Source organism: Oryzias latipes, chromosome 21 (genome assembly GCF_002234675.1).
Source record: "Oryzias latipes chromosome 21, ASM223467v1".
Classification (NCBI taxonomy): Eukaryota; Metazoa; Chordata; class Actinopteri; order Beloniformes; family Adrianichthyidae; genus Oryzias; species Oryzias latipes.
The window spans coordinates 31067066-31093653 of record NC_019879.2 but is presented as its reverse complement, the minus strand read 5'-3'; the positions used below and the strand labels follow the sequence as shown (position 1 = coordinate 31093653).

At 53.8% G+C, this 26588-nt stretch overlaps 2 protein-coding genes across 3 annotated transcripts; one reads left to right on the top strand and one right to left on the bottom strand.

Annotated features, from left to right (window-relative positions):
- Nucleotides 1-11: 11 nt before the first annotated feature.
- On the bottom strand, nucleotides 12-11152 carry slc37a1 (solute carrier family 37 member 1). Of its 2 annotated transcripts, XM_023950714.1 has the most exons (20): nucleotides 10923-11152; nucleotides 9753-9911; nucleotides 9521-9602; nucleotides 9272-9365; nucleotides 9083-9161; nucleotides 8845-8980; nucleotides 8666-8742; nucleotides 8416-8582; nucleotides 4098-4153; nucleotides 3729-3803; nucleotides 2956-3078; nucleotides 2752-2842; nucleotides 2546-2608; nucleotides 2389-2474; nucleotides 2256-2304; nucleotides 1878-1951; nucleotides 1725-1803; nucleotides 923-1020; nucleotides 757-821; nucleotides 12-598 (listed from the first exon to the last, which is right to left on the bottom strand). In XM_023950714.1, the coding sequence occupies exons 2-20, from the start codon at nucleotides 9806-9808 to the stop codon at nucleotides 583-585; spliced, it is 1566 nt and encodes a 521-aa protein (XP_023806482.1). In that variant the 5' UTR covers nucleotides 9809-9911; nucleotides 10923-11152; the 3' UTR covers nucleotides 12-582. The 2 variants fall into 2 exon arrangements, with proteins under 2 accessions (XP_023806482.1, XP_023806483.1); XM_023950715.1 differs by lacking the exons at nucleotides 757-821; nucleotides 923-1020.
- Nucleotides 11153-11387: 235 nt separating this feature from the next.
- LOC101171651 (ribosomal RNA processing protein 1 homolog A) lies at nucleotides 11388-26188 on the top strand. Its single transcript, XM_020702119.2, has 17 exons — nucleotides 11388-11508; nucleotides 11679-11723; nucleotides 13889-14143; nucleotides 14501-14583; nucleotides 14914-14971; nucleotides 16685-16770; nucleotides 16903-16964; nucleotides 17046-17175; nucleotides 17556-17620; nucleotides 17694-17869; nucleotides 21721-21815; nucleotides 22202-22299; nucleotides 22609-22628; nucleotides 22696-22845; nucleotides 23052-24124; nucleotides 24828-24894; nucleotides 25863-26188. The coding sequence occupies exons 3-17, from the start codon at nucleotides 14020-14022 to the stop codon at nucleotides 26066-26068; spliced, it is 2493 nt and encodes an 830-aa protein (XP_020557778.1). The 5' UTR covers nucleotides 11388-11508; nucleotides 11679-11723; nucleotides 13889-14019; the 3' UTR covers nucleotides 26069-26188.
- The last annotated feature ends 400 nt before the right edge of the window (nucleotides 26189-26588 follow it).

Below are 26588 nucleotides of genomic sequence, written 5' to 3'. Positions count from 1 at the left end.
GACACTTACAGTAGAATTCAAAATTTTTTAATTTTCTCATTTTTAGGTCTTAAAATGTAAAAAAATGAAACTTTTGTCCTAAGATTAGAATTTTACACTGTAGTTCTCATGCCATTGCGGCTCAGAGGTCCAACAGAACCAGTCATGAGGCCTCTGAAGTCCGGGTCCAGCAGGACCGAGGTGTTGGGACACAAACGACGCCGAAGAGAAGAAAGGCCACATTTATTTGCTCCCAGAAACGGACCGCGCCCACTAGTGGGTCTTTGTAAACAGAAATCAAGTGCAAAGTCAGGAAACGACCACAGACAAGGCACGCAGCTTTGAAAAAAGTGCACGAGTTAGTGCACGTGAGACGGCACGGCGCCTCAGCACTCACAGGAAGTGACCTCACAGGTTACACCCACAACCTTCATGATTGGTGTGGACAGATCCACAATAAATTAACCGAAGACCACAATAAATAAAAGGTAAACAGAAAACGGTCCGTAAACGGCTCCTTCATCGCGGACGAGAGAGGAAGACTCCACAGAACGGAGAAAACGTCTGCGGCAGGCGAGGAAGAGGAAGGTCCAGACCTGCAGCTCAGTGCTTCTTCAGCCTGAAACACACAAACAGGAAGTCGTGAACACACAAACGCACAACAACGCAGCACAAAAGGAGGGCGCGCCGACGAGGCAGCTCTGCACACTCGTTACCATGACGACAGTTCAGAAGAGTCCCACATCAGACATGAAGGATCCAAAAGTAAAGACTTACTCCACGGGAGAAATGGGACCAGATTTAGACGAGGTCATCTCATTTGTCACGAGGCGCAACAACAACTACACAAGCAGAGACACAAACAACAAAGGTGAGGTTCAGTCAGGGATGATCATCAGGTCCGGAGGAGGAGGCGGAGCTCTGAGCTGCTCCGTTCACTGACCAGCAGGGCGAAGAAGTCCGCCGCCATCAGCATGTAGAAGACCTTATCCCAGCCGTACGATGACAGCAGCCCCGCCAGCAGGGGGCCCAGTGCCGCACCTGAGCACAAACAGGCAGGTAAGAGGCCCCCCATCTGTAACCCCCACCAACAAGAGCTTCACATCCCAGTGAAGCCTTTTAGTCAGGGTGGGGTCACTGCTCTACTGCTGCTGACGGCCCAGCTTCAGCATCCGGGCAGCTGATCAGTGCTGGAATGCTGACATCATCATCAGGACCAGGTCAGAGGTCAGAGGTCACCGTGCAGACAGACTCTGTCCTCTGATGCCCGAATGGGTTTGAAGTAGGGACGGCCTGTTTGACGCGGACGCTTCGGCGCGCAGATCACGTGGTTGATGACGTATGACGCGCCAAATGCATCGTTTGAGTTTTAGGGTTCTAGTCCAGCATTTTACTTTTTGTTTTTTATTTGCTTTGTATTTATTTCCTTCATGTATGTGTGTTTTGCTGTGTCAAGCGCGTCTCACAGAAATGAACATGTTGTGTTTTAGGTTAATCATCGTTAACAACATTGTTTTGTTTTAGGTTTTTTCATCATCATTTCTACATTGAAGTGTTACAAAGAGCTTAGTTGAAGCGTAATATACGTCCAGTCCGCCACCAGATGACGCTGTTCTGTGCGGTTCAAAGCCCTGAATGGGTGGTTCATATTTCTGGCAGAATTACATGAACCCCAACGAGGCTTCATGGGGCTTCAATTCCCATCCCTAGTTTGAAGTATCAAGGCGCGCGTGTGGAGGACTCACCCACAGATCCCGTCCCATCGATGATGGCGGTGACGGTGGACAGCGCTCTGGCGTTTCCCTTCAAGCTCTTGTGGGTCCCCTGAATTCACACGGACAGAACCACAGCTGAGCAGAACCGTCCACGCTGGATCTGCAGCAGTTCTGTGGGCTTACCAGGTCAGCAGACACCGCCGTGGTGATGAGGGCGTACGGGCCGTTCACCAGAGCTCCAGAGACCAGCAGCATCCCTGTAACCACAACCGGGTCAGATCCGGACCTCCACATCCACAGAACACGGAAAACTAACCTACACTTCCTAAACACGCGATTCTGCCTCTTATGGAATTTTCTGGATTCTTCTCGTCTTTAGTTTGATGCAGAACTCTGGATGAAGAACATCCAACAAGAACCAGAGTCTCTCTGACAGGATAAAGTTCTGGTTCTAGAGCGCTGCATAAACTAGTATTTTGTACAATCAGATCCCTTCCTGTCCCGACATCCGTCCAAACGGCGCCGAGAAGAGACGGTCTGAAAAGGGACGGATGATCTCACCGATGGTTGGACCCAGACCGAACTGGCTGATCATGGAGAAGCCGTAGAGCTGGAGAACAGAACCAGGAGGAGACAGTGAGAACAAACCCACGGAACCGGGCCGCGTGGGGGAGAAGGTCACGTGCACACTCACGGTGGGGGCGGCCAGCAGCAGCATGACTGCGCACGTGGTGGCCCTCTTTCCCAGTTTGTCAGAGATCACACCTGCCAGGACCCCCCCTGTGTGGACAGGTGAGCACAGGTGTGAGCTCGGAAGGTGAACGCAGGTAAGTGGTTGGAGACGTACCTACCCACAATTCCCCCAACATCAAAGAGAGTGGAAAGGTCGCCGGCTCTCTTTGCATCCAGGTGAGCTGAAACAAAAGCACAGGTTCTGCATGTCAGCTCACCGCTAACTCGAGGCTTGTTACCATGACAACACACGACTGCGCTCAGACTTTTATTGTGAAGGCTAGGACTGGAGCTGACTTCCTGTTAGCACCTGCGCGGTACTCACCTGCTTTGGTGATGTAGAGTGGCAGCCAGAAAAGGAAGGTGTAGCTGACCAGCTTAGCAAACAGGAGACACAGAGAGAACTCCACCACGCCCTGCAGAGGAACACCGCCGCCGTTAGCACGCCGCCACGGAGAACCGCCGCCCGGCACAAGACACACGACGAAGACGCACGGCTTCTCCCCGCCTCCATGAGAAGGTCACTTACTGGGATCCGCAGCGCGCCCATGAAGCTGATGGCGGAGGGCTCGGCGCCGCTCTTCACCACCATGACAGGCTGCAAGGGGATGCAGGCGTCGTCCTGAGGCAGCAGCAGCTCCGTGTCACAACCCTAGTGTGGACCGGACGCACAGATCAGGAACCAGAACCGGATCCCTTCTCAGAACAAGACAGGTCAACCAGCAAAGGAAGCGTGTCAGGTCAATCCAGAACGGTCTACACCGCCACGCCGCACCCTCCCCTTCGCCCTCATGTTGACGGCGAGTCCACGTTTACTGTTACCGCTAAACACCTGAACCCAAAAGAGGTCCCAGAACCAGAGCCGCGGCACGTTTGGATCTAGAATGACTAATCAGTAAATGAGCAGCTGGAGATCCAGGTTCTGACCCGCTGACCTTTCCATGAGGATCTACCTGGAAAGATAAAGACAGTCCACCGACCCGGGAATACGTCATGGTCCACCGACAGAATGCCTGCTGGTTCATCCCAGGACGTGTTTTCTGTCCAGGACTGAGACCCCCCCATCATCATCAGACGCAGTGATGAAGAGTGGGGACTGACTTCTGTGAGGGAAGATCTGGATCTGGATTTCCTTGGTTACTACATTCCAATTTAAACTCAACAAAAAGTTTGTTTTTGTCTAAAGAACAATAAGAAAGCCCCCCCCCCCATCCAATCCCTGATGGTCCGTGTGAAGCGTTGGTGACCCCACACAGGAGACGTTCTGACACCTTCTAGGGGAACCCTCAGAGAAGCACACACCTGGTTTTTGTGGTGCTTGTACTGCAGGTACACCTGGGTGTGTCCGTTGGCTCCGCTCCAGCACTTGGCTGGAACCTGGAAGAACAGGATTGGATCCGGTCAGCAGGTTCCTCTGGGAACCTTTACCGCCGCTGAAGTCACAGATTCACTCCAATGTCAGGATCAAACCGCAGTTTTAGTCAAAAAAACTGATTTATGGAACAAAGTTAGAACTCTGTCACAAGTTATGAATCAAAAGGTTTTTTTCCAGAATAAAATGCATCATCTTTCTAAAACTGAATCTTATTTATTATAATGGAACCTGGACATCTCCACAGAGACGACCCGGTTCTGCAGAACCGCTCGGAGGACATGGAGGCGTCTACTCACACTCTGGACGCCTGGAGGCAGGTTCTGCGCGTGGATACTCCTCAGGTCGTTGGGATCTACAGAAACGAGGAGAAAGGTCGGGCAGGTCAGCACGGAAAGACGTTCCTGCTGAAGCGGAGAACCTCACAGAACCGGAAGGTTCAGGAAGAAACTTCACAGAACCGCAACGTTCAAGAGGAGAACTTCACAGAACCACCACGTTCAAGAGGAGAACCTCACAGAACCGCAACGTTCAAGAGGAGAACCTGACAGAACCGCAACGTTCAAGAGGAGAACCTCACAGAACCGCCACGTTCAAGAGGAGAACCTGACAGAACCGCCACGTTCAAGAGGAGAACTTCACAGACCCGCAACGTTCAAGAGGAGAACCTGATAGAACCGCAACGTTCAAGAGGAGAACCTCACAGACCCGCCACGTTCAAGAGGAGAACCTGACAGAACCGCCACGTTCAAGAGGAGAACCTCACAGAACCGCCACGTTCAAGAGGAGAACCTGACAGAACCGCAACGTTCAAGAGGAGAACCTGACAGAACCGCAACGTTCAAGAGGAGAACCTCACAGAACCGCCACGTTCAAGAGGAGAACCTGACAGAACCGCCACGTTCAAGAGGAGAACTTCACAGAACCGCCACGTTCAAGAAGAGAACCTCACAGAACCGCCACGTTCAAGAAGAGAACCTCACAGAACCGCCACGTTCAAGAAGAGAACCTCACAGAACCGCCACGTTCAAGAAGAGAACCTGACAGAACCGCCACGTTCAAGAGAACTTCACAGATCCGCAACGTTCAAGAGGAGAACTTCACAGAACCGCCACGTTCAAGAGGAGAACCTCACAGAACCGCAACGTTCAAGAGGAGAACTTCACAGAACCGCCAAGTTCAAGAGGAGAACCTCACAGAACCGCCACGTTCAAGAAGAGAACCTGACAGAACCGCCACGTTCAAGAGGAGAACTTCACAGAACCGCCACGTTCAAGAGGAGAACTTCACAGAACCGCCACGTTCAAGAGGAGAACTTCACAGAACCGCAAGGTTCAAGAGGAGAACCTGACAGAACCGGAAGGTTCAGGAGGAGAACCTCACAGAACCGCAACGTTCAAGAGGAGAACTTCACAGAACCGCCACGTTCAAGAGGAGAACTTCACAGAACCGCAACGTTCAAGAGGAGAACCTCACAGAACCGCAACGTTCAAGAGGAGAACCTCACAGATCCGCCACGTTCAAGAGGAGAACCTCACAGAACCGCCACGTTCAAGAGGAGAACCTCACAGAACCGCCACGTTCAAGAGGAGAACCTCACAGAACCGCCACGTTTAAGAGGAGAACCTGACAGAACCGCAACGTTCAAGAGGAGAACCTGACAGAACCGCAACGTTCAAGAGGAGAACCTGACAGAACCGCAACGTTCAAGAGGAGAACCTGACAGAACCGCCACGTTCAAGAGGAGAACCTGACAGAACCGCAACGTTCAAGAGGAGAACTTCACAGAACCGCCACGTTCAAGAGGAGAACTTCACAGAACCGCCACGTTCAAGAGAACTTCACAGAACCGCAATGTTCAAGAGAACTTCACAGAACCGCAATGTTCAAGAGAACTTCACAGAACCGCCACGTTAAAGAGGAGAACCTGACAGAACCGCAACGTTCAAGAGAACTTCACAGAACCGCCACGTTCAAGAGGAGAACTTCACAGAACCGCAACGTTCAAGAGGAGAACCTCACAGAACCGCAATGTTCAAGAGAACTTCACAGAACCGCCACGTTCAAGAGGAGAACCTGACAGATCCGCAACGTTCAAGAGGAGAACTTCACAGAACCGCCACGTTCAAGAGAACCTCACAGAACCGCAACGTTCAAGAGGAGAACTTCACAGAACCGCCACGTTCAAGAGGAGAACCTCACAGAACCGCAATGTTCAAGAGAACTTCACAGAACCGCCACGTTAAAGAGGAGAACCTGACAGAACCGCAACGTTCAAGAGAACTTCACAGAACCGCCACGTTCAAGAGGAGAACTTCACAGAACCGCCACGTTCAAGAGGAGAACCTCACAGAACCGCAATGTTCAAGAGGAGAACTTCACAGAACCGCCACGTTCAAGAGGAGAACCTGACAGAACCGCAACGTTCAAAAGAACTTCAAAGAACCGCCACGTTCAAGAGGAGAACCTCACAGAACCGCAATGTTCAAGAGAACTTCACAGAACCGCCACGTTCAAGAGGAGAACCTCACAGAACCGCAATGTTCAAGAGGAGAACTTCACAGAACCGCCACGTTCAAGAGGAGAACCTGACAGAACCGCAACGTTCAAGAGGAGAACCTGACAGAACCGCAACGTTCAAGAGGAGAACCTGAAAGAACCGCAACGTTCAAGAGGAGAACCTGACAGAACCGTCACGTTCAAGAGGAGAACCTGACAGAACCGCAACGTTCAAGAGGAGAACCTGACAGAACCGCAACGTTCAAGAGGAGAACCTGACAGAACCGCAACGTTCAAGAGGAGAACCTGACAGAACCGCCACGTTCAAGAGGAGAACTTCACAGAACCGCAACGTTCAAGAGGAGAACCTGACAGAACCGCCACGTTCAAGAGGAGAACCTGACAGAACCGCCACGTTCAAGAAGAGAACCTGACAGAACCGCCACGTTCAAGAGGAGAACTTCACAGAACCGCCACGTTCAAGAGAACCTCACAGAACCGCAACGTTCAAGAGGAGAACTTCACAGAACCGCCACGTTCAAGAGGAGAACCTCACAGAACCGCAATGTTCAAGAGAACTTCACAGAACCGCCACGTTAAAGAGGAGAACCTGACAGAACCGCAACGTTCAAGAGAACTTCACAGAACCGCCACGTTCAAGAGGAGAACTTCACAGAACCGCCACGTTCAAGAGGAGAACCTCACAGAACCGCAATGTTCAAGAGAACTTCACAGAACCGCCACGTTAAAGAGGAGAACCTGACAGAACCGCAACGTTCAAAAGAACTTCAAAGAACCGCCACGTTCAAGAGGAGAACCTCACAGAACCGCAATGTTCAAGAGAACTTCACAGAACCGCCACGTTCAAGAGGAGAACCTCACAGAACCGCAATGTTCAAGAGGAGAACTTCACAGAACCGCCACGTTCAAGAGGAGAACCTGACAGAACCGCCACGTTCAAGAGGAGAACCTGACAGAACCGCAACGTTCAAGAGGAGAACCTGAAAGAACCGCAACGTTCAAGAGGAGAACCTGACAGAACCGTCACGTTCAAGAGGAGAACCTGACAGAACCGCCACGTTCAAGAGGAGAACCTGACAGAACCGCAACGTTCAAGAGGAGAACCTGACAGAACCGCAACGCTCAAGAGGAGAACCTGACAGAACCGCAACGTTCAAGAGGAGAACCTGACAGAACCGCAACGTTCAAGAGGAGAACCTGACAGAACCGCCACGTTCAAGAGGAGAACCTGACAGAACCGCCACGTTCAAGAAGAGAACCTGACAGAACCGCCACGTTCAAGAGGAGAACCTGACAGAACCGCCACGTTCAAGAGGAGAACCTGACAGAACCGCCACGTTCAAGAGGAGAACCTGACAGAACCGCCACGTTCAAGAGGAGAACTTCACAGAACCGCCACGTTCAAGAGGAGAACTTCACAGAACCGCCACGTTCAAGAGGAGAACTTCACAGAACCGCAAGGTTCAAGAGGAGAACCTGACAGAACCGCCACGTTCAAGAGGAGAACCTGACAGAACCGCCACGTTCAAGAGGAGAACCTGACAGAACCGCCACGTTCAAGAGGAGAACCTGACAGAACCGCCGCGTTCAAGAGGAGAACCTGACAGAACCGCCACGTTCAAGAGGAGAACTTCACAGAACCGCCACGTTCAAGAGGAGAACTTCACATAACCGCCACGTTCAACAGGAGAACTTCACATAACCGCCACGTTCAAGAGAACTTCACAGAACCGCAAGGTTCAAGAGGAGAACCTGACAGAACCGCCTCGTTCAAGAGGAGAACCTGACAGAACCGCCACGTTCAAGAGGAGAACCTGACAGAACCGCCACGTTCAAGAGGAGAACCTGACAGAACCGCCACGTTCAAGAGGAGAACTTCACAGAACCGGAACGTTCAAGAGGAGAACCTGACAGAACCGCCACGTTCAAGAGGAGAACCTCACAGAACCGCAACGTTCAAGAGGAGAACCTCACAGAACCGCAACGTTCAGACATTTCATCGGAAGGCTCAGCAGAGAAAAGGGTCCTGCTGGTCTGCGGATTGTCTGCTGGTGCAGTTTCTCCTCTGAAGGAGGAGGAGGAGGAGGAGAAACTCACGTTCGATGAGGAAGAGGAAGCAGACCACCCCCATGGCCATGATGATGAGTCCTGGGATGATGAAGGACAGGCCCCAGTTGGAGGAGACCCAGTAGGCGGCGATCAGGGAGCCCAGGATGTTCCCCACAGAGGTGTGGGAGTTCCACAGCCCCATGATGAGTCCTCGCCTGACGTGGGGGGGTCACACACCGTTAGGGGCCGAGCTTCGTCCCCCACCCCCACCAGCAGCTTCAGCCTGCACCGAGCTTACCTTCCCTTTCCAAACCAGTTCCCGATGCAGGTCACCACACTGGGCCAGCCGGTGGTTTGGACCAAGCCGTTGGCCACCTGTGTGAGGAGCAAAGGAGACGGCTGTGACTCCTCCTCCTCCTCCTCCTCCTCACAGGAAACGAAGCTGCATTTGTTTGAAAGCCCCCTGACTGCACTCACCTGCACAAAGATGTAGAAGCTCAGGCTGTGGATGTTGTATATGTAACCCATACCGAAAAGGCAGGTGAAGAAGCCGCTGCTCAGCATCCCCACGGTGAGGTACAGCCGGATGGGCAGACGCTCCCCGATGATGCCGCTGTGGGGGTGGGGGGGGGGAGACGTCAGCTTCCTGGTTCCTCCCTTCACCTCTGACGTTCCTCCATCAGGGAATATCGTTCCTCTGATGGAACCGTCTCACCTGAGGTACATGCCGACGGCGTAGGCGCACAGGAAGGAGTAGTCCATCGTTCCCAGCAGCTCCTTGTAGTTCTTCTTGTCTGAGGACACAAACTCTGAGTGAGGAATGGAAACATCTTCAGGCTGTTCCAGAAGTTCTGTCCTAATCACTGTTCCTGATCGTCAGCCAGAGGAGGAACCAGTCACCAACCAAAAGGTTTCCAGCTGCAGTCCATGTCAGGCCGGAGCAGCAGTGAGGAAGGGCCCTGGCCTCCAAACGCTGAGCAGTTCTTATGAAGCTCGCTCTGCCAGTGAGGGAGCAGAAGAACATTCACTTCAGAACCAAGCAGCCCGAGGTCCATCGGACCCTCTGAGATGTTCCAGCATTAGCTGATGTTTCCAAACATCTCACCCCACAACCCAGGCTGACCTTTGACCCCCCTCAGGTGACACAAATTACCTTCACAATGCTGATGGGTTTCCTGGAGAGGTGGAAGCTGGTGTAGAGCAGGAATGTGAGAAAGAAGGTCAAAGCTCGGTACCTGCAGGTCCAACAGAACACGACAGAGGAAAGAAACAAAACCAGAGTATCAGCGTCAGGTTCTGTCTGAAACATCAACGGAAGGATCAAACAAGATTCTGAGACATCATCATGGTTCTAAAAGTGTCCTGCAGAACTAATGAAGACTCACCATTGGTCCTTGTTAAAGGAAGCCAGCAGTCGAACCCCTGGAGGAACCGGCGCCATGTTGGACGTTCTGGATGAAGCTCGCGGATCAGACTGATGGTTATCCAGACATTGCTTCAGCTTGTCCCAGAGGACCTCGGGTATGTGGCGGGACAGAGGCGGTCTGAATGAAAGGAGAGAAACGGACCTCCATCAGGGAGCAGAACCATGAAGGTCATGAAGGTTTGAGCAAACGGGTCACAGGAAAGCAGAGGTTCTGATCCATTTGTGGAGTCCAGATGTGGGTTGGATCAGAGTCTAACCACGTTGGCCTAAATTCTCCCTCAGAAGCCCGAGGTTCATGGACGCCTTCTTCCATCAGCAACCCTCTGGTGACCTGCTGGAGTTCTGTCAGTCAGAGGGGTTCTGAAGGTCCAGAACAACCTCCATCTTCGGACGCCAGATGCGGTTGTGGATCTGTTCTTCAGAGACTGGACCGTCATGGTGCAAAGCTTCTCTGGACCTCGGATCTTTCCTTTGATGTTTCTGTGTCACGTGGGAGCGCCGCCTCTGATGTCGCACGCGCCTCTGAGGATGATGAAGGTTCTGTTGGAGCTCCGGGACCAGAGAAGACTCTCGGAACCTCTCTCCTCTGACCTTCGGCAGCTTTCGTGCTTAACTCGGGACCGTCACGAGGATCGGTGCGGCGGGTCACGTGATCCGGTTCAGACCTCTGGCTCTAAGTTTAAAGCGAATGCAGCAGGTGTGGTGACGTCACTGCTTCCTGGTACCGGACTGAAGCGCTGTCAGGGCACCGTTGTCCGAACCGGACCAGTACTTTACAGTTTGAGGTGTGATCGTCCCAAACATGGTTCGACTCGGACCGGTTCTGGAATTCGTTAATATTTAAGGTCTTCGGTCGGATCCGGACCGAACCGTGTCTGCTATGCAGGTTCGCTCAAAAATATGTTAAATAAAACAAAGAATCAATCGAATAAACCCAGATGGTCTCAAATCGGAACCGAGTCAGCGTCAGGTAAGGACGAAACCACGGAACCGGCACGCGCTGACGGTATCCATGCTTTGACCAGCGGCGGGTTCTGGTCCCGTAGGTTGGACACGCGGTTCACGGGTCCTGGACCGGGTTCCGAGCTTGAATCCAGAACAGGACCTGTGTTCGAGCTGCCGAACTCACCTTGAATCCTGACGTGAGTCTGTCCCGGAGTCCACTTCCTGGTTGACTGAGAGCGAGCATCTGTCACTGCGCGCGCGCACGCACTACTCTGACGTCACTGTATTCAGCTCCGATTCCGAAGAAACCACCTGGGGAAAAAAAGAAAAAAGAAACCACCTGTTGGTGCCGAACCCAGAACTTCCCTGGACCGGAAACGACTCTAGTTGGGCCTCCTTTACAGAATATAAGCGGTTCTGTTTCGACGCGGGTTCGAATCCCACCTGGTAATAAGAGGCACTGAGAGAACACTCTTGTCGCTAAACCCCGCCCACTGCCTCGCTCCAGGTGGAGAACAGTGCTGAAGAAGAGCGCGCGGCCCAGAAGGAGGCTCGGTTCCTGGGGTCCACGTGGATCCTCCTCCTGACCTCAGGGCCTTCAGGATCAGCCCCCGTCAGGCGGGTCTTCTGGAGCCCATCCAGACTCTAGACTTCCTCAGAACCTTCTGGCTCGGTCTTCCCAGCCTTCATCTCCTGATGATCCAAGGTTGGAGAGAAGTCTCACCTGTTCAGGTTCGGGTCTCAGGCTCGCGAGGAACCCAGAGAAACCGGTGCATCGGTGTGTGTAGGTGTGGGGAGGGGGGGAGGGGGGGGGCTGTTGTAATTTTCGTACTTGTTTTATTGTTACATATTCTGTTTTAATGTAGAACTTTTTGTTTTTGTATACATGTATTTAAATTGTTTTTTTTTAACTGTTTATTGTATTTTATTTACTGCACAGCGAACAGGGGGTTACTCCAGAGAGCAGGTTATGCTAGTTACCACGGTAAGTTTGAGGCTAAGGAAGCCGATAACCTCAGCTCTTAGTTCCAGAAATGGAGGTATGTTTCCGGGTAGGTCAACTTGCCATAGCAACTCATGCTCTGAACATAACCTGGTCTGGAGCAGGTTTAGTTGAAGGTTAGTTTGTTTTCAGAGAGGTGAAGCAGCATGGCGTGTCTATTTGAAGATGATTTAGTGGATGAAGAAGCTCAGATAATACTTTTTCCACCGTGAGAGGGTGATAAGACCACATGTGGATGTTGGAAAGAGAAACTTTATACTTTGATCTAACTTCCTTATTTGCTTCAGTTAAGATAAATCGTTTTTTTAGTTAAGTCAGTTTAAAAATAACACACAGTTGTCAGACATTTTTTTTAACTTTGATTCAAATTAATTCAATTAAGTAGGTGTAACTTCGGTGCTGCTGTTAAATCTGCACCGCAAGGGATTGTGGGTTACCATTCCCTTTGCCTGTCTGGACAGATTTGGCTTTTTGACCAAATGTGTTTAGTTGTTTTACTGGGTTTTGCCGAGTTATTTTTTCCTACTTTAATTAAGTTTCTGCACCATGAGTGAGAGTGAAGGAGAGGATGATGAGTTTATATAGCACCCCTACTGTTGGGTGCTGCAATGATAATGATGAAAAATTGTTTTTCATTATCGAAGTAGCTCCATTTTTTTAGGAGAAAATAAACATTTTATTTTGAAATCTGGAAAGACCAAAAGTTGTAATTTGTTGTTTCATTTTAAATTTCTATTGGTTCAGATCAAATGAAAAATAGGTTGAAACTGTTACCGATTGTAGTAAACAAATACATTTTACTGTTTTCTCTTTATTTGCATTAATGTTTCCATATTATATCCGCCTCTGACCTTCTTACATTTTCATGTTACGGCTACGTTCACACTGCAGGGCTTAATGCTCAATTCGGAAAAAAATCCGAATTGTTTGCTAGACCGTTCACATTTCCAAGTAAATCCGAACTTTTGTGATCTCCAGTGTGACCGTGACACGACCCAAACGAGACCCGCATGCGCAGAAGCCAGAAGAATACTCAACGGTGAACGACGTCACTCGTTTGCGGAGCAGATGTCAACAACAGTGTTGTCAAAAGCGGAGCTCTTTTTGTAATATTAAATTTATTTTCACAAAGGAGCAGCACAATTACAATCTTCTCATTTTAAGAAGGCATTGGAGTCGGGATCGTCTGTACCCACTGTTGTGGAATGGAAATGTGTATGTGTTGGAGCCGCTCGCCCGCGTGTGTGCAAGCGCGTGCCGCGATAGAGAATGGGGGGGGGGGCAGTGTGTGCGCGCGCATTCTTGTTGTGTGTTACGGAGGACGGTAATAAAAGAAGGTTTCCCCCAGAATAAATGCTATGGACTCTTTATTAACCCGTTCTGGAGAATCTAAGGATCAGAACAGAGAGGAGGAGGAGGATCGCCTCGGGTCCCCCGCGCTTCTGAGCACGGTCAAAGGGGAGAAAGAAAAAAAAATTATCACGGGAAAGGTTCAACACCACGCTCTGCCATTTATCTGGAAACTTTTTCAAAAACCGCCCAGTTGCAATAAGAGCCCTGGAGTTTGGCCTGAAAAGAGCGATCAGCCCAAATATTAATCCAATCAGTGACCTCGCTTCCCTTCCACTGACTGATCTCAGCAGCATCGTCCACCATGGTTGATGTTTACGTTCTCGTTCCTGCCTACTTTAACGCAAAATGATGACGTTTGTTGCGTGTCGATGACGTACAGTTCGGAATCAAGTCGCCTGGCCGGTCAGACGGCGGTCGCAATTGAAAAGAACGGCTACAATTCGGAATCAGGCCGGCAAATCCACTGGGCCTGGGTCGCAATTGAAAAGATCGGATCTGTGTCATTCAGACTGTCATGAAAAGATCGGAATTGGGCCGCTTGGGGGCAAAAAAATCGGAATTGGGTCGTTTCAGCCTGCAGTGTGAACGTAGAGCCGTTTGGAACCAGCTCACAGGTTCACTAAACTACATTACCCAAAAACCAGCGCGTGTTGACGTCACAGCCCACTTTCACTCACACGCTTGAAAAGGAATATCTTTTTTTCCTCCACCTGATTAAAATACACAACAGCAAACCGCTCCAGGACCGGCCAGCAGAGTCTCCCGAACAGAACCGTTCTGCTCTTTTATTGTAGGAAACGTCTTGGAGCTGGAAGCGGGCGGGGGGTGGAGCCTGCGACGTAGCAGCTCTGACGTCATCCAGCCGCGCCGCGTTTGAGAACGTGGGTAAAGTTTTAGCTGGCGTGCACGTGAAAAGCCCGCTAGCATGGCTTCGTCTCAGCAGCCGGAGGTCCAGCTGGCCCAAAGACTGGCCTCCAACGAGAAACCCGTCCGGACCAGAGCTCTGCGCAAACTCAAGAAGTACATCAGCGCGCGCGAGGGCGCCGCAGGTGAGCCCGCTTCGGGTGCCACAGAACCCAGGCTGACCCGGCCCGCTGAGGGAGGCTGGTGGTTCTCCGGTTACCCGATTCTAAAGTCTCCCGGTTGTTTGTCACCTGAGTCACGCGCCTAAACGGCGTAAATCATGTGTCAGCTGGAGCGCGTGGACAGGTATGACGGTAAAGTCAAGTAAATAACAAGCAGCGCAACCAGAACCTAAGTCCGACAGAACACTTAGTTCTACCTGAAGGAAAGTTCCCTGTTTCTGGATCTGGTGTGTTCTGCCAGCGAGAACCAGGAAGGGTCCACCCTGTTGGAGCGGTTCTGTAGTGGCTCCTGGATGAATGTTCTCCTGGTTCTCCTTCCAGGTGGATTCTCCGCTGAGGAGCTGCTGAAGCTCTGGAAGGGTCTCTTCTACTGCCTGTGGATGCAGGACAAGCCTCTGCTGCAGGTCTGTGACGGTCAGCCGCCTCCTCCTCCTGACACGACCATGAAGGGCCTCCTGCCGATGCCACAGACCTTCAGGGTCCTGGGCTCTGGTGGAGGTCTCACCGTTGATCTGCTTTCCAGCAGAACATGAGGTTCTGTCCATCTGTGCTGACGCCTCCTAGTGAAGGCAACCTGCTTTTACCTGGTCTGGAGATCGGGGCGTCTGTGACATCCACTGTTCTGTAGAACTGTTCTCCAGACGGGCTTTTCCTCAGGAACAGCTGCTGTCTGCATGGATCCTCTGCAGAACGTGTCCTCGTGGATCATCCTCATTCTCTTTGTGTTTTTGAAGGAGGAGCTGTCCTCGCAGATCTCCAACCTCGTCCACAGCTTCCCCCACACCGACAAGCGTAAGTAACCTCCGTGTTTCTAGACTCGGGTCTTAAGTCAGGTCTTGACTCGGGTCATGAGTCTGGTCTTGACTCCGGCCTCGACTCTGGTCTTGACTCGGGTCTTGAATTGGGTCATATGTCAGGTCTTGACTCGGGTCTTAAGTCCGGTCTTGACTCGGGTCTTAAGTCCGGTCTTGACTCGGGTCTTAAGTCCGGTCTTGACTCGGGTCTTAAGTCCGGTCTTGACTCTGGTCTTGAGTCCGGTCTTGACTCTGGTCTTGAGTCCGGTCTTGACTCTGGTCTTAAGTCCGGCCTAAACTCGGGTCTCGACTGCGGCCTAGACTCGGGTCTCGACTCCGGCCTAGACTCGGGTCTTGAATTGGGTCATATGTCAGGTCTTGACTCGGGTCTTAAGTCCGGTTTTGACTCGGGTCTTAAGTCCGGTCTTGACTCGGGTCTTAAGTCCGGTCTTGACTCGGGTCTCGACTCCGGCCTAGACTCGGGTCTCGACTCCGGCCTAGACTCGGGTCTCGACTCCGGCCTAGACTCGGGTCTCGAGTCCGGCCTCGAGTCAGGTCTTGACTCGGGTCTTAAGTCAGGTCTTGACTCGGGTCTTAAGTCCGGTCTTGACTCGGGTCTTAAGTCCGGTGTTGACTCGGGTCTTGAGTCCGGTGTTGACTCGGGTCTTGAGTCCGGTCTTGACTCTGGTCTTGAGTCCGGTCTTGACTCTGGTCTTGAGTCCGGTCTTGACTCTGGTCTTGAGTCCGGTCTTGACTCTGGTCTTGAGTCCGGTCTTGACTCTGGTCTTGAGTCCGGTCTTGACTCGGGTCTTAAGTCTGGCCTAGACTCGGGTCTCGACTCCGGCCTAGACTCGGGTCTCGACTCCGGCCTAGACTCGGGTCTCGACTCCGGCCTAGACTCGGGTCTCGACTCCGGCCTAGACTCGGGTCTCGACTCGGGCCTAGACTCGGGTCTCGACTCCGGCCTAGACTCTGGCCTAGACTCGGGTCTTGACTCCGGCCTAGACTCCTGTCTAGACTCGGGTCTTGAGTCCGGCCTCGAGTCAGGTCTTGACTCGGGTCTTAAGTCCGGTCTTGACTCGGGTCTCGACTCCGGCCTAGACTCGGGCCTAGACTCGGGTCTCGACTCCGGCCTAGACTCGGGTCTCGACTCCGGCCTAGGCTCCGGCTTAGACTCCGGCCTAGACCCCGGTCTCGACTCGGGTCTCGACTCGGGTCTCGACTCCGGCCTAGACTCCGGTCTAGACTCGGGTCTCGACTCGGGCCTAGACTCGGGTCTCGACTCCGGCCTAGACTCTGGCCTAGACTCGGGTCTTGACTCCGGCCTAGACTCCTGTCTAGACTCGGGTCTTGAGTCCGGCCTCGAGTCAGGTCTTGACTCGGGTCTTAAGTCCGGTCTTGACTCGGGTCTCGACTCCGGCCTAGACTCGGGCCTAGACTCGGGTCTCGACTCCGGCCTAGACTCGGGTCTCGACTCCGGCCTAGGCTCCGGCTTAGACTCCGGCCTAGACCCCGGTCTCGACTCGGGTCTCGACTCGGGTCTCGACTCCGGCCTAGACTCCGGTCTAGACTCGGGTCTCGACTCCGGTCTCGACTCGGGCCTCGACTCGGGCCTCGACTCGGGCCTCGACTCCGGCCTAGACTCCGGCCTAGACTTCGGTCTTGAGCCCTGTCTCGAGTCCGGTCTTGACTCCTGCTGCTCTCCCTGCAGAGCTTCTGTTCTTCCAGAGCTTCCTGCAGACCATGAAGCGGGAGTGGACCGGCATTGATCGCCTGCGGATGGACAAGTTCTTCCAGGTAAATGCTGCAGATATCTGCTGAGTCAGCAGGCGGAGATGTTGTCTGGGGCTCATCTCTGTCAGGAACGTTCCAGGTCTGGATCTGAGCAGGTGACCCGTACAGCCCTAAAGTTCATGAATGTCTTTTCAGTTGATCCGCTTCATGTTCAGACAGACCTTTGAGGTTCTGAAGAGGAACTCCTGGGACAGCAGGTAAGGTTCTGAACACACCTGTTTTCTGTTGGACATTGACCCGGTTTGAATGAACCCGGGCCTGTTTTGCCCCCCCTCCAGGGCGGTGACCGGGTTCCTGGAGCTGCTGGGCTCTCAGCTGCTGCAGAGCGACAGCGAAACCCCTGCTGGACTCCAGCTCCATATTCTGGAGCTGTACCTGACCGAGCTGGCCGCCGTGGGTTCTGCAGAGGTATCACACTGGACCACAGCTGACCCATCAGGCTTCATCTCCTATGAGAAGAGGGTGGTGTTGATTGGACCGGATTTGGTGTTCTGAGGAAGGGGGTGTCAGGAATGTAGGAATGAAGAGTCCAGAAGTTTGGATCTCTTGGCATTAAGTTCATGGTCCATGGAGAATCTCTGGCGTGGTTCTGGGGGTCCGGGTGGGTTCTCCTCCTCCTGACCAATCTGTGTTGACGCTGATGTTGGTCATGATGGGATTAAAATCGATACTGATGACCCAATGTTATCTCAGGAGCTGGTCTTAAGGTGCTGTCAGTGGTTCCGGTTCTTTGCTCTGTCTGGACCCAGGTGTGAGTCAGTACCAAATCTCTGCTTTGTCTTCTGCAGCTCACTGCTGAACAGAACCTGACCTTCATCGACCCCTTCTGCAGAACCGTGGCCAAAACCAAGAAGTAAGTCCTCACTGCAGAACCTCCAGAACCTGTGAGGCGGGTCCACTGACTGTTGATCCTCCTGCTTCTTCAGTCAGATGCTCTTCAGCGCCATCTGCAGGAGCATCTTCAGCACAATCATCGACCAGGCTCCCTTCGCCCTGGAGGACCTGATGAGGGAGGTGGGGCAAGCGGAGGAGTCTGACCCCGAGGACAGCGAGGGGGGGCCAAAAACCCAGAGAGGGGGTGATCAAGGAAAACTAGTCAATGGTAGGAATCCTCCTTCTGTTGCAGGTTCTTTCGTACCGTCGGCTGTACCTCCCCCTGTTCTCGTGTTCCCTCCCCCTGTTCTCGTGTTCCCTCCCCCTGTTCTCATGTTCCCTCCCCCTGTTCTCGTGTTCCCTCCCCCTGTTCTCGTGTTCCCTCCCCCTGTTCTCGTGTTCCCTCCCCCTGTTCTCGTGTTCCCTCCCCCTGTTTTCGTGTTCCCTCCCCCTGTTCTCGTGTTCCCTCCCCCTGTTCTCGTGGTCCCTCCCCCTGTTCTCGTGTCCCTCCCCCTGTTCTCGTGTTCCCTCCCCCTGTTCTTGTGTTCCCTCCCCCTGTTCTCGTGTTCCCTCCCCCTGTTCTCGTGTCCCCTCCCCCTGTTCTCGTGTCCCCTCCCCCTCTTCTCGTGTCCCCTCCCCCTCTTCTCGTGTCCCCTCCCCCTGTTCTCGTGTCCCCTCCCCCTGTTCTCGTGTCCCCTCCCCCTGTTCTCGTGTCCCCTCCCCCTGTTCTCGTGTTCCCTCCCCTGTTCTCGTGTTCCCTCCCCCTGTTCTCGTGTTCCCTCCCCCTGTTCTCGTGTTCCCTCCCCCTGTTCTCGTGTCCCTCCCCCTGTTCCCCCCCTGTTCTCGTGTCCCTCCCCCTTTCTCGTGTTCCCTCCCCTCTTCTCGTGTTCCCTCCCCCTCTTCTCGTGTTCCCTCCCCCTCTTCTCGTGTTCCCTCCCCCTCTTCTCGTGTTCCCTCCCCCTGTTCTCGTGTTCCTCCCCCTGTTCTCGTGTCCCCTCCCCCTGTTCTCGTGTTCCCTCCCCCTGTTCTCGTGTTCCCTCCCCCTGTTCTCGTGTTCCCTCCCCCTGTTCTCGTGTTCCCTCCCCCTGTTCTCGTGTTCCCTCCCCCTGTTCTCGTGTTCCCTCCCCCTGTTTTCGTGTTCGCTCCCCCAGTTCTCGTGTCCCTCCCCCTGTTCTCGTGTTCCCTCCCCCTGTTTTCGTGTTCCCTCCCCCTGTTCTCGTGTTCCCTCCCCCTGTTCTCGTGTTCCCTCCCCCTGTTCTCTTGTTCCCTCCCCCTGTTCTCGTGTTCCCTCCCCCTGTTCTCGTGTTCCCTCCCCCTGTTCTCGTGTTCCCTCCCCCTGTTCTCGTGTTCCCTCCCCCTGTTCTCGTGTTCCCTCCCCCTGTTCTCGTGTTCCCTCCCCCTGTTTTCGTGTTCGCTCCCCCTGTTCTCGTGTCCCCTCCCCCTGTTCTCGTGTTCCCTCCCCCTGTTTTCGTGTTCCCTCCCCCTGTTTTCGTGTTCCCTCCCCCTGTTTTCGTGTTCCCTCCCCCTGTTTTCGTGTTCCCTCCCCCTGTTTTCGTGTTCCCTCCCCCTGTTTTCGTGTTCCCTCCCCCTGTTTTCGTGTTCCCTCCCCCTGTTCTCGTGGTCCCTCCCCCTGTTCTCGTGGTCCCTCCCCCTGTTCTCGTGTCCCTCCCCCTGTTCTCGTGTTCCCTCCCCCTGTTCTTGTGTTCCCTCCCCCTGTTCTCGTGTTCCCTCCCCCTGTTCTCGTGTCCCCTCCCCCTGTTCTCGTGTCCCCTCCCCCTCTTCTCGTGTCCCCTCCCCCTCTTCTCGTGTCCCCTCCCCCTGTTCTCGTGTCCCCTCCCCCTGTTCTCGTGTCCCCTCCCCCTGTTCTCGTGTCCCTCCCCCTGTTCTCGTGTTCCCTCCCCCTGTTCTCGTGTTCCCTCCCCCTGTTCTCGTGTTCCCTCCCCCTGTTCTCGTGTTCCCTCCCCCTGTTCTCGTGTCCCTCCCCCTGTTCTCGTGTCCCTCCCCCTGTTCTCGTGTTCCCTCCCCCTCTTCTCGTGTTCCCTCCCCCTCTTCTCGTGTTCCCTCCCCCTCTTCTCGTGTTCCCTCCCCCTCTTCTCGTGTTCCCTCCCCCTGTTCTCGTGTTCCTCCCCCTGTTCTCGTGTCCCCTCCCCCTGTTCTCGTGTTCCCTCCCCCTGTTCTCGTGTTCCCTCCCCCTGTTCTCGTGTTCCCTCCCCCTGTTCTCGTGTTCCCTCCCCCTGTTCTCGTGTTCCCTCCCCCTGTTCTCGTGTTCCCTCCCCCTGTTCTCGTGTTCCCTCCCCCTGTTTTCGTGTTCGCTCCCCCAGTTCTCGTGTCCCTCCCCCTGTTCTCGTGTTCCCTCCCCCTGTTTTCGTGTTCCCTCCCCCTGTTTTCGTGTTCCCTCCCCCTGTTTTCGTGTTCCCTCCCCCTGTTTTCGTGTTCCCTCCCCCTGTTTTCGTGTTCCCTCCCCCTGTTTTCGTGTTCCCTCCCCCTGTTTTCGTGTCCCCTCCCCCTGTTCTCGTGTTCCCTCCCCCTGTTCTCGTGTTCCCTCCCCCTGTTCTCGTGTTCCCTCCCCCTGTTCTCGTGTTCCCTCCCCCTGTTCTCGTGTTCCCTCCCCCTGTTTTCGTGTTCGCTCCCCCTGTTTTCGTGTTCGCTCCCCCTGTTCTCGTGTTCCCTCCCCCTGTTCTCGTGTTCCCTCCCCCTGTTCTCGTGTCCCCTCCCCCTGTTCTCGTGTCCCCTCCCCCTGTTCTCGTGTTCCCTCCCCCCGTTCTCGTGTTCCCTCCCCCCGTTCTCGTGTTCCCTCCCCCTGTTCTCGTGGTCCCTCCCCCTGTTCTCGTGTCCCTCCCCCTGTTCTCGTGTCCCTCCCCCTGTTCTCGTGTTCCCTCCCCCTGTTCTCGTGTTCCCTCCCCCTGTTCTCGTGTTCCCTCCCCCTGTTCTCGTGTTCCCTCCCCCTCTTCTCGTGTCCCCTCCCCCTCTTCTCGTGTCCCCTCCCCCTGTTCTCGTGTCCCCTCCCCCTGTTCTCGTGTCCCCTCCCCCTGTTCTCGTGTCCCCTCCCCCTGTTCTCGTGTCCCCTCCCCCTGTTCTCGTGTTCCCTCCCCCTGTTCTCGTGTTCCCTCCCCCTGTTCTCGTGTTCCCTCCCCCTGTTCTCGTGTTCCCTCCCCCTGTTCTCGTGTCCCTCCCCCTGTTCTCGTGTCCCTCCCCCTGTTCTCGTGTTCCCTCCCCCTCTTCTCGTGTTCCCTCCCCCTCTTCTCGTGTTCCCTCCCCCTCTTCTCGTGTTCCCTCCCCCTCTTCTCGTGTTCCCTCCCCCTGTTCTCGTGTTCCTCCCCCTGTTCTCGTGTCCCCTCCCCCTGTTCTCGTGTCCCCTCCCCCTGTTCTCGTGTTCCCTCCCCCTGTTCTCGTGTTCCCTCCCCCTGTTCTCGTGTTCCCTCCCCCTGTTCTCGTGTTCCCCTGTTCTCGTGTTCCCTCCCCCTGTTCTCGTGTTCCCTCCCCCAGTTCTCGTGTCCCTCCCCCTGTTCTCGTGTTCCCTCCCCCTGTTTTCGTGTTCCCTCCCCCTGTTTTCGTGTTCCCTCCCCCTGTTTTCGTGTTCCCTCCCCCTGTTTTCGTGTTCCCTCCCCCTGTTTTCGTGTTCCCTCCCCCTGTTTTCGTGTCCCCTCCCCCTGTTCTCGTGTTCCCTCCCCCTGTTCTCGTGTTCCCTCCCCCTGTTCTCGTGTTCCCTCCCCCTGTTCTCGTGTTCCCTCCCCCTGTTCTCGTGTTCCCTCCCCCTGTTCTCGTGTTCCCTCCCCCTGTTCTCGTGTTCCCTCCCCCTGTTCTCGTGTTCCCTCCCCCTGTTTTCGTGTTCGCTCCCCCTGTTCTCGTGTCCCTCCCCCTGTTCTCGTGTTCCCTCCCCCTGTTCTCGTGTCCCCTCCCCCTGTTCTCGTGTCCCCTCCCCCTGTTCTCGTGTTCCCTCTCCCCGTTCTCGTGTTCCCTCCCCCCGTTCTCGTGTTCCCTCCCCCTGTTCTCGTGTTCCCTCCCCCTGTTCTCGTGTTCCCTCCCCCTGTCGCCTCATTGTGTTGGTTTCCTATAGCTGGTTTAGGTTTCTGCTTTCAGGCAAAGACTCCAGTGAGGAAGAGGAGGAGGATCTTCTTCCTTTGGACCTGGAGTCCCAGCTTTCAGGTGATGAGGACATTGGACCAGTCTTACAGGTAAGGGGTGGGGTCTTGATGATTTGAGTGTTCTGGACAGGGACAGCTGTCAGGAGTTAGGTGGTCTGAACCTGGCCGGTCCAACAGCCATCAGAACGTACATCATCTAGCAGATCTGTCCTCCATGACGAGGAGACGGTTGCTGGTTGAAAACCAACAGATTTTTGTATCATTTGAAGAAGCTTTGGCTTCAGACCGTCCCATGGTTCTGGTACCAGATGTCATTAGAAACAAACCTCTCAGAACTTCTATTTGCTGCTGAGATGAACTTTTTTAAAGACTTTGTTTTCAGCGTTTAGGCGAAGAGGTCAAATGTCGTCTGTCTGCCACACAAACAGATCTCGATGATGAAGATGACCTCTAAAGCTTCTTCTGGTGTTTTTCAGTTCGATTACGCCGCTGTTGCAGACCGGCTCCTGGCGCTGGCGGGTCGGGGCAGCACGCCAGGTCAGAACCGACGAAAACTCTACAGAATCGTTAAAGTGTGAGTATCTTTTGGTGCCGTCTGTGTTTCTGTGCTCCTCTGGTCCATAAGTGTTTGAACACGACCAGAATCTGGTTCTGGCCAGGTTCTTGGGTGCTAGAATGTAGAACTTGGATGAGGAGCTCAGATCCCACATTACCTCCTGTCTGGCCCAAGGCTCCCCTGTCGGGTTCTGCTGGTCGTTGGACTGAGGTCCACCTCTGTGGCTGCTATCAGAACAGAAATGTTCTGGTTTTGTTGAGGAGAACTTGTAGAACTGAGTCCAAACGATCCTCTGTGCTTCTGCTTGTCTTCCATGTGCTGCTGCAGGCTGAAGGACCTCAGTGAAGGTAGAACCTCCTGGATTTACTGCGGTTCTCGTGGATCTTCAGGGTCTCACTCCGCTCCTCTGCTCAGGCGTGTTTCCTCAGGACGAGTATCCGGAGGAGGTCTCCACGGACGAAGACGACGACATGTTCGGCAGCAGGAAGAGGATGAAGAGGGCGGCTCGCCTGGGCCGTGGTGAGGAAGAGCCGGCAGCAGGACAGAAGAAGGCTTCCAAGTCAGGTGGGCGGTTCAGCCGCTGGGGTGGATCCAAACCTTCTGCCGGTTCTTGGAACTCACAGCTGTGGTTCCTGTCAAACAGAACCTTTGTCGGTTTGGTTCTGTTGACTTTTCTTTCAAACTGAAATCATCTTCTGATCTTTGTGGGGTTCTTGTAGCCGGGCCGGGTCGTCTCAGGCAGAACTTTTATTCTGCTTCCTTGTTTTCAGGAAGCGACGTCACCAAGCAGCAAAACCAGAACAATGAACCAGCAGAGGCAGCGGTGAAGAAGAAGAAGAAGAAGAAGAGGAAGAAGGAAGTTCTTGGAGATGAAGTGAACTCTGAAGACCAAACTGCAGCTGACGTGAAGATGGCAGAAGAGCGTTTGCAGAGAGCCTCGGATCCATCAGAGGGTCCAGAAGAAACCCCAGAGCTAAAGGCTGCAGAGGAAGAGCTCAGCACTGCCGTGCAGAAAGACCAACCAAAGAGGAAGAAGAGCACCAAAGCGGAGCTCCAAGAGCTTCAGGAGCTTCAGCAGACCTCGGCTCCAGCTGAAACAGAGAACCGCGGTTCCTTAATGAAGAAGAAGAGGAGGAGGAGGAGGAAAAGCAAGGTTCTGGGGGTCGAAGCAGAGGAAGCCTCAGAACCTCCCGAGTCCAAAGATGAAGCTCCTGCTGAGATCACAAACAAGGCCAAGAAGATGAAGGCCCCAGCTGGGCCTCCAGTCAACGGCTCGCCGGCTTCTGTCAAAGCGGAGGCTGAAGGCGGCGTGGAGTCAAGCGTGGTCGTTCCAAAGAGGAGAAAGGTCTCATCCATCAGGATGAAGAAAAGTCCAAGGGCCGAAGAAGCGGACCAGCAGAAGACCGGAGGTCCTGAAGTCTCTGCTGGAGCGTTACAGCAGCCAGAGGCCACAGGAGACGAGCAGAAGTCTGGTGCCGACGTGGACCCGAAACCCCTAGAGTCTCCAGAACCAGGACCCGTCTCACCTCTGAAGAAGAGGAAGAAGAGGAAACTGTCAGCAGCTGAGCAGGCCAGAGGAAATGCAGAAAGCCTGCAAGCTGGCGAAGAGAAAACACCTGAGGTTACCGTGGCAACAGCAGCAAAGAAGAAAAAGATGAACGGACCCCAGAGTCAGATCTCAGAGGAAACCCGTCTGACAACTGAGCTGCCATCGGTTGACTGCCAGGAGAAAGTGAAGAAGAGGAGGAGGAAGAAGATCCCCGTGGAGTTTGAGTTTGAGGCGGATGAGCTGAAGGAGGCGGCAGAAGGAAAGATGGACGCCAAGAAACCCCAGCAGGTCAAGGTGAGTACAAAGGTCCGCCCCCTTCACGATGATCTGAAGGTCCGCCCCCTTCACGATGATCTGAAGGTCCGCCCCCTTCACGGTGATCTGAAGGTCCGCCCCCTTCACGGTGATCTGAAGGTCCGCCCCCTTCATGGTGATCTGAAGGTCCGCCCCTTCACGGTGATCTGAAGGTCCGCCCCCTTCACGATGATCTGAAGGTCCGCCCCCTTCACGGTGATCTGAAGGTCCGCCCCCTTCACGGTGATCTGAAGGTCCGCCCCCTTCACGGTGATCTGAAGGTCCGCCCCCTTCACGGTGATCTGAAGGTCCGCCCCCTTCACGGTGATCTGAAGGTCCGCCCCTTCATGGTGATCTGAAGGTCCGCCCCTTCGTGTCCTTTCAGACCAGGACTGTGGTTCCTAAGCCTCTCTTCTGCAAGACCAGGGTGGGGCAGGTCACCCCGCACTCCAAGAAGAAGGTACAATGATTGAGGGTAGCTTGACCCCGGAGGAGCTTTGGCAGAACCCGGTGGGTTCTACCAAAGTTCGACCTTTGACCTCAGAAGATGAAGAGCTGATGTTCTCTCGGGTTCCTCCACAGATCTTAAAGTCCCTCATGAGTTACCTCTGTCCTGCTTCTGCTGAATGTTTTTGGTTCCAGGTCCAGAGGGTTCGTGGTCTTGGTCCTGTCATGTGACCCGTTTGCTGCTTTGTCTCCACAGAAGAAACCCACCCCCAGATCTGAGCTGAAGAAGGTGACCTTCGGCCTGAAGAACAACCAGACGGCTGGTGAGAACCCGCATGTGGCTGTCGTTTCTCTGATCAGTCATCTTCTGTTTGAAATCGGGCCTCAGAGTCCCGCGGTTCTGGGTTTTCTGGATGGTGCGGTGGATTCTGCAGATCCACAGGTGTTCCTGAAGAACCCGCAGGTGTGGGGAGGAGCTGCAGGTCCCACTCTGAAGTGTTGTCACAGTGGAGTGTGGGTCTCGGGTTCCCACACAGATGGTTAAAGGACGGTCCGAGCGCGCTCCGTTTGGAGAAGCAGGAATGTTGATCCAGTTCTGGTCCTGGAGATCCACCATCCAACCTTCTGATCCCTCCCTAACCCTCCTTCTGGCTCCACTCAGCCAAGAAAGAAGCACAGATTACAAAGATTATGAGTGAACAGGCACTTAATAATCATCGTAATAATAAAATCACGTTTAGAAGATCATCTCGCTCTATGTAGCAGGTTTCTTTGTTTACAACGGATCTAAATATTTCTTCTTCTACGGTTGTTTCCAGTGTTTTAGAGAGTTCTGCGCATGTCTAAACGAGTCATTCCGACCAAAAGTGTGGTCTATGTCCACAGTTCAATTCTAAACCGATCTTTGATCCGATCAAAGACATTTTGCCCATAGAGCCGCAGCTAGTGACGCTGCAGGTTTTCATCAGGACAGCGAGCTGAGGAACGCAGGTTGATAGAACCTGGACAACGTTCTAAAGTCTGACCTGCATCACAGTGGAAGTCACAGGACAGGGATCAAAAAGTGGAAAAGGAGACTAAACGGAGTCAAACTGGCTCAAAAAGCCAGCAGTTCTGTTGGAGAGGGTTCTGGGGACAGACGGCGTGTGGAACAGGTCGATTGAGTTCTTTCAGGTTCTCCGTCTCTGGTGTCCAGGGTTGGTTTTTGAAATGCGGCCCCCGTCTGCAGTTCTGCTGAATATCTGAGGACCCCGATCTGCTCGCTAATGAACCCCATCTGCCCCCCCTGCAGAGTTCAGGAAGAGCGACCGCAGCCTGCTCCTGAGTCCAGAGGGGTCATCTCGAGTGCCGTTTGACCCGGAGCAGAAACCAAAGTTTGGCGTTTTAAAGACTCCTCCCACCACGCCGATAACCGGCAAGAAGCGTTCAAAGACCAAGACCTCCAAGACAGCGAAGGGCCCGGGGAAACGCCGGCCCCTGGCGTCAGACTTCTTCTGACAGAACAAGAAAGTGGACGATTCTCTGTGACGTTTGAAAGGACACCTGAACTCACCTGTTGGTTTTTGAGAGATTCTGTTTTAATAAAGTTCCTCCTCCTGTTTTCACGCTTTTACATCACATCTGTGTGGAAATGTGTCCGTTCTGACAGAAAACACGCACCTGCTCCTCCTGATTTATGCACACATTATATTGTAACGATCCGGCCAAACCGTCACTTTAGTGGGATAGCGAAAGCCAACTGCTATTTAGATGGCTTCATTGGAGAGCTGTCCGTGCCCCAGACACCACACGACCCTGGACAGTCTCAGGTTGGAGGAAACGTAGAGAGAGGCAATATTAGCTTTTGAGCAACAAGTCTGTTTATTCCAGCACACATACAGCCCAAACAGCATGGAGGGTCACTTCAGCTTCCAGCCCTCTGACTCAAGGTTTCACCCTTAAGCTCCCCACTTCCCATGAGCCTTTGGGGCAGAAGGCAGCGCTAACCCCCGGGTCGCCACAATATGCTGTTTGAAGT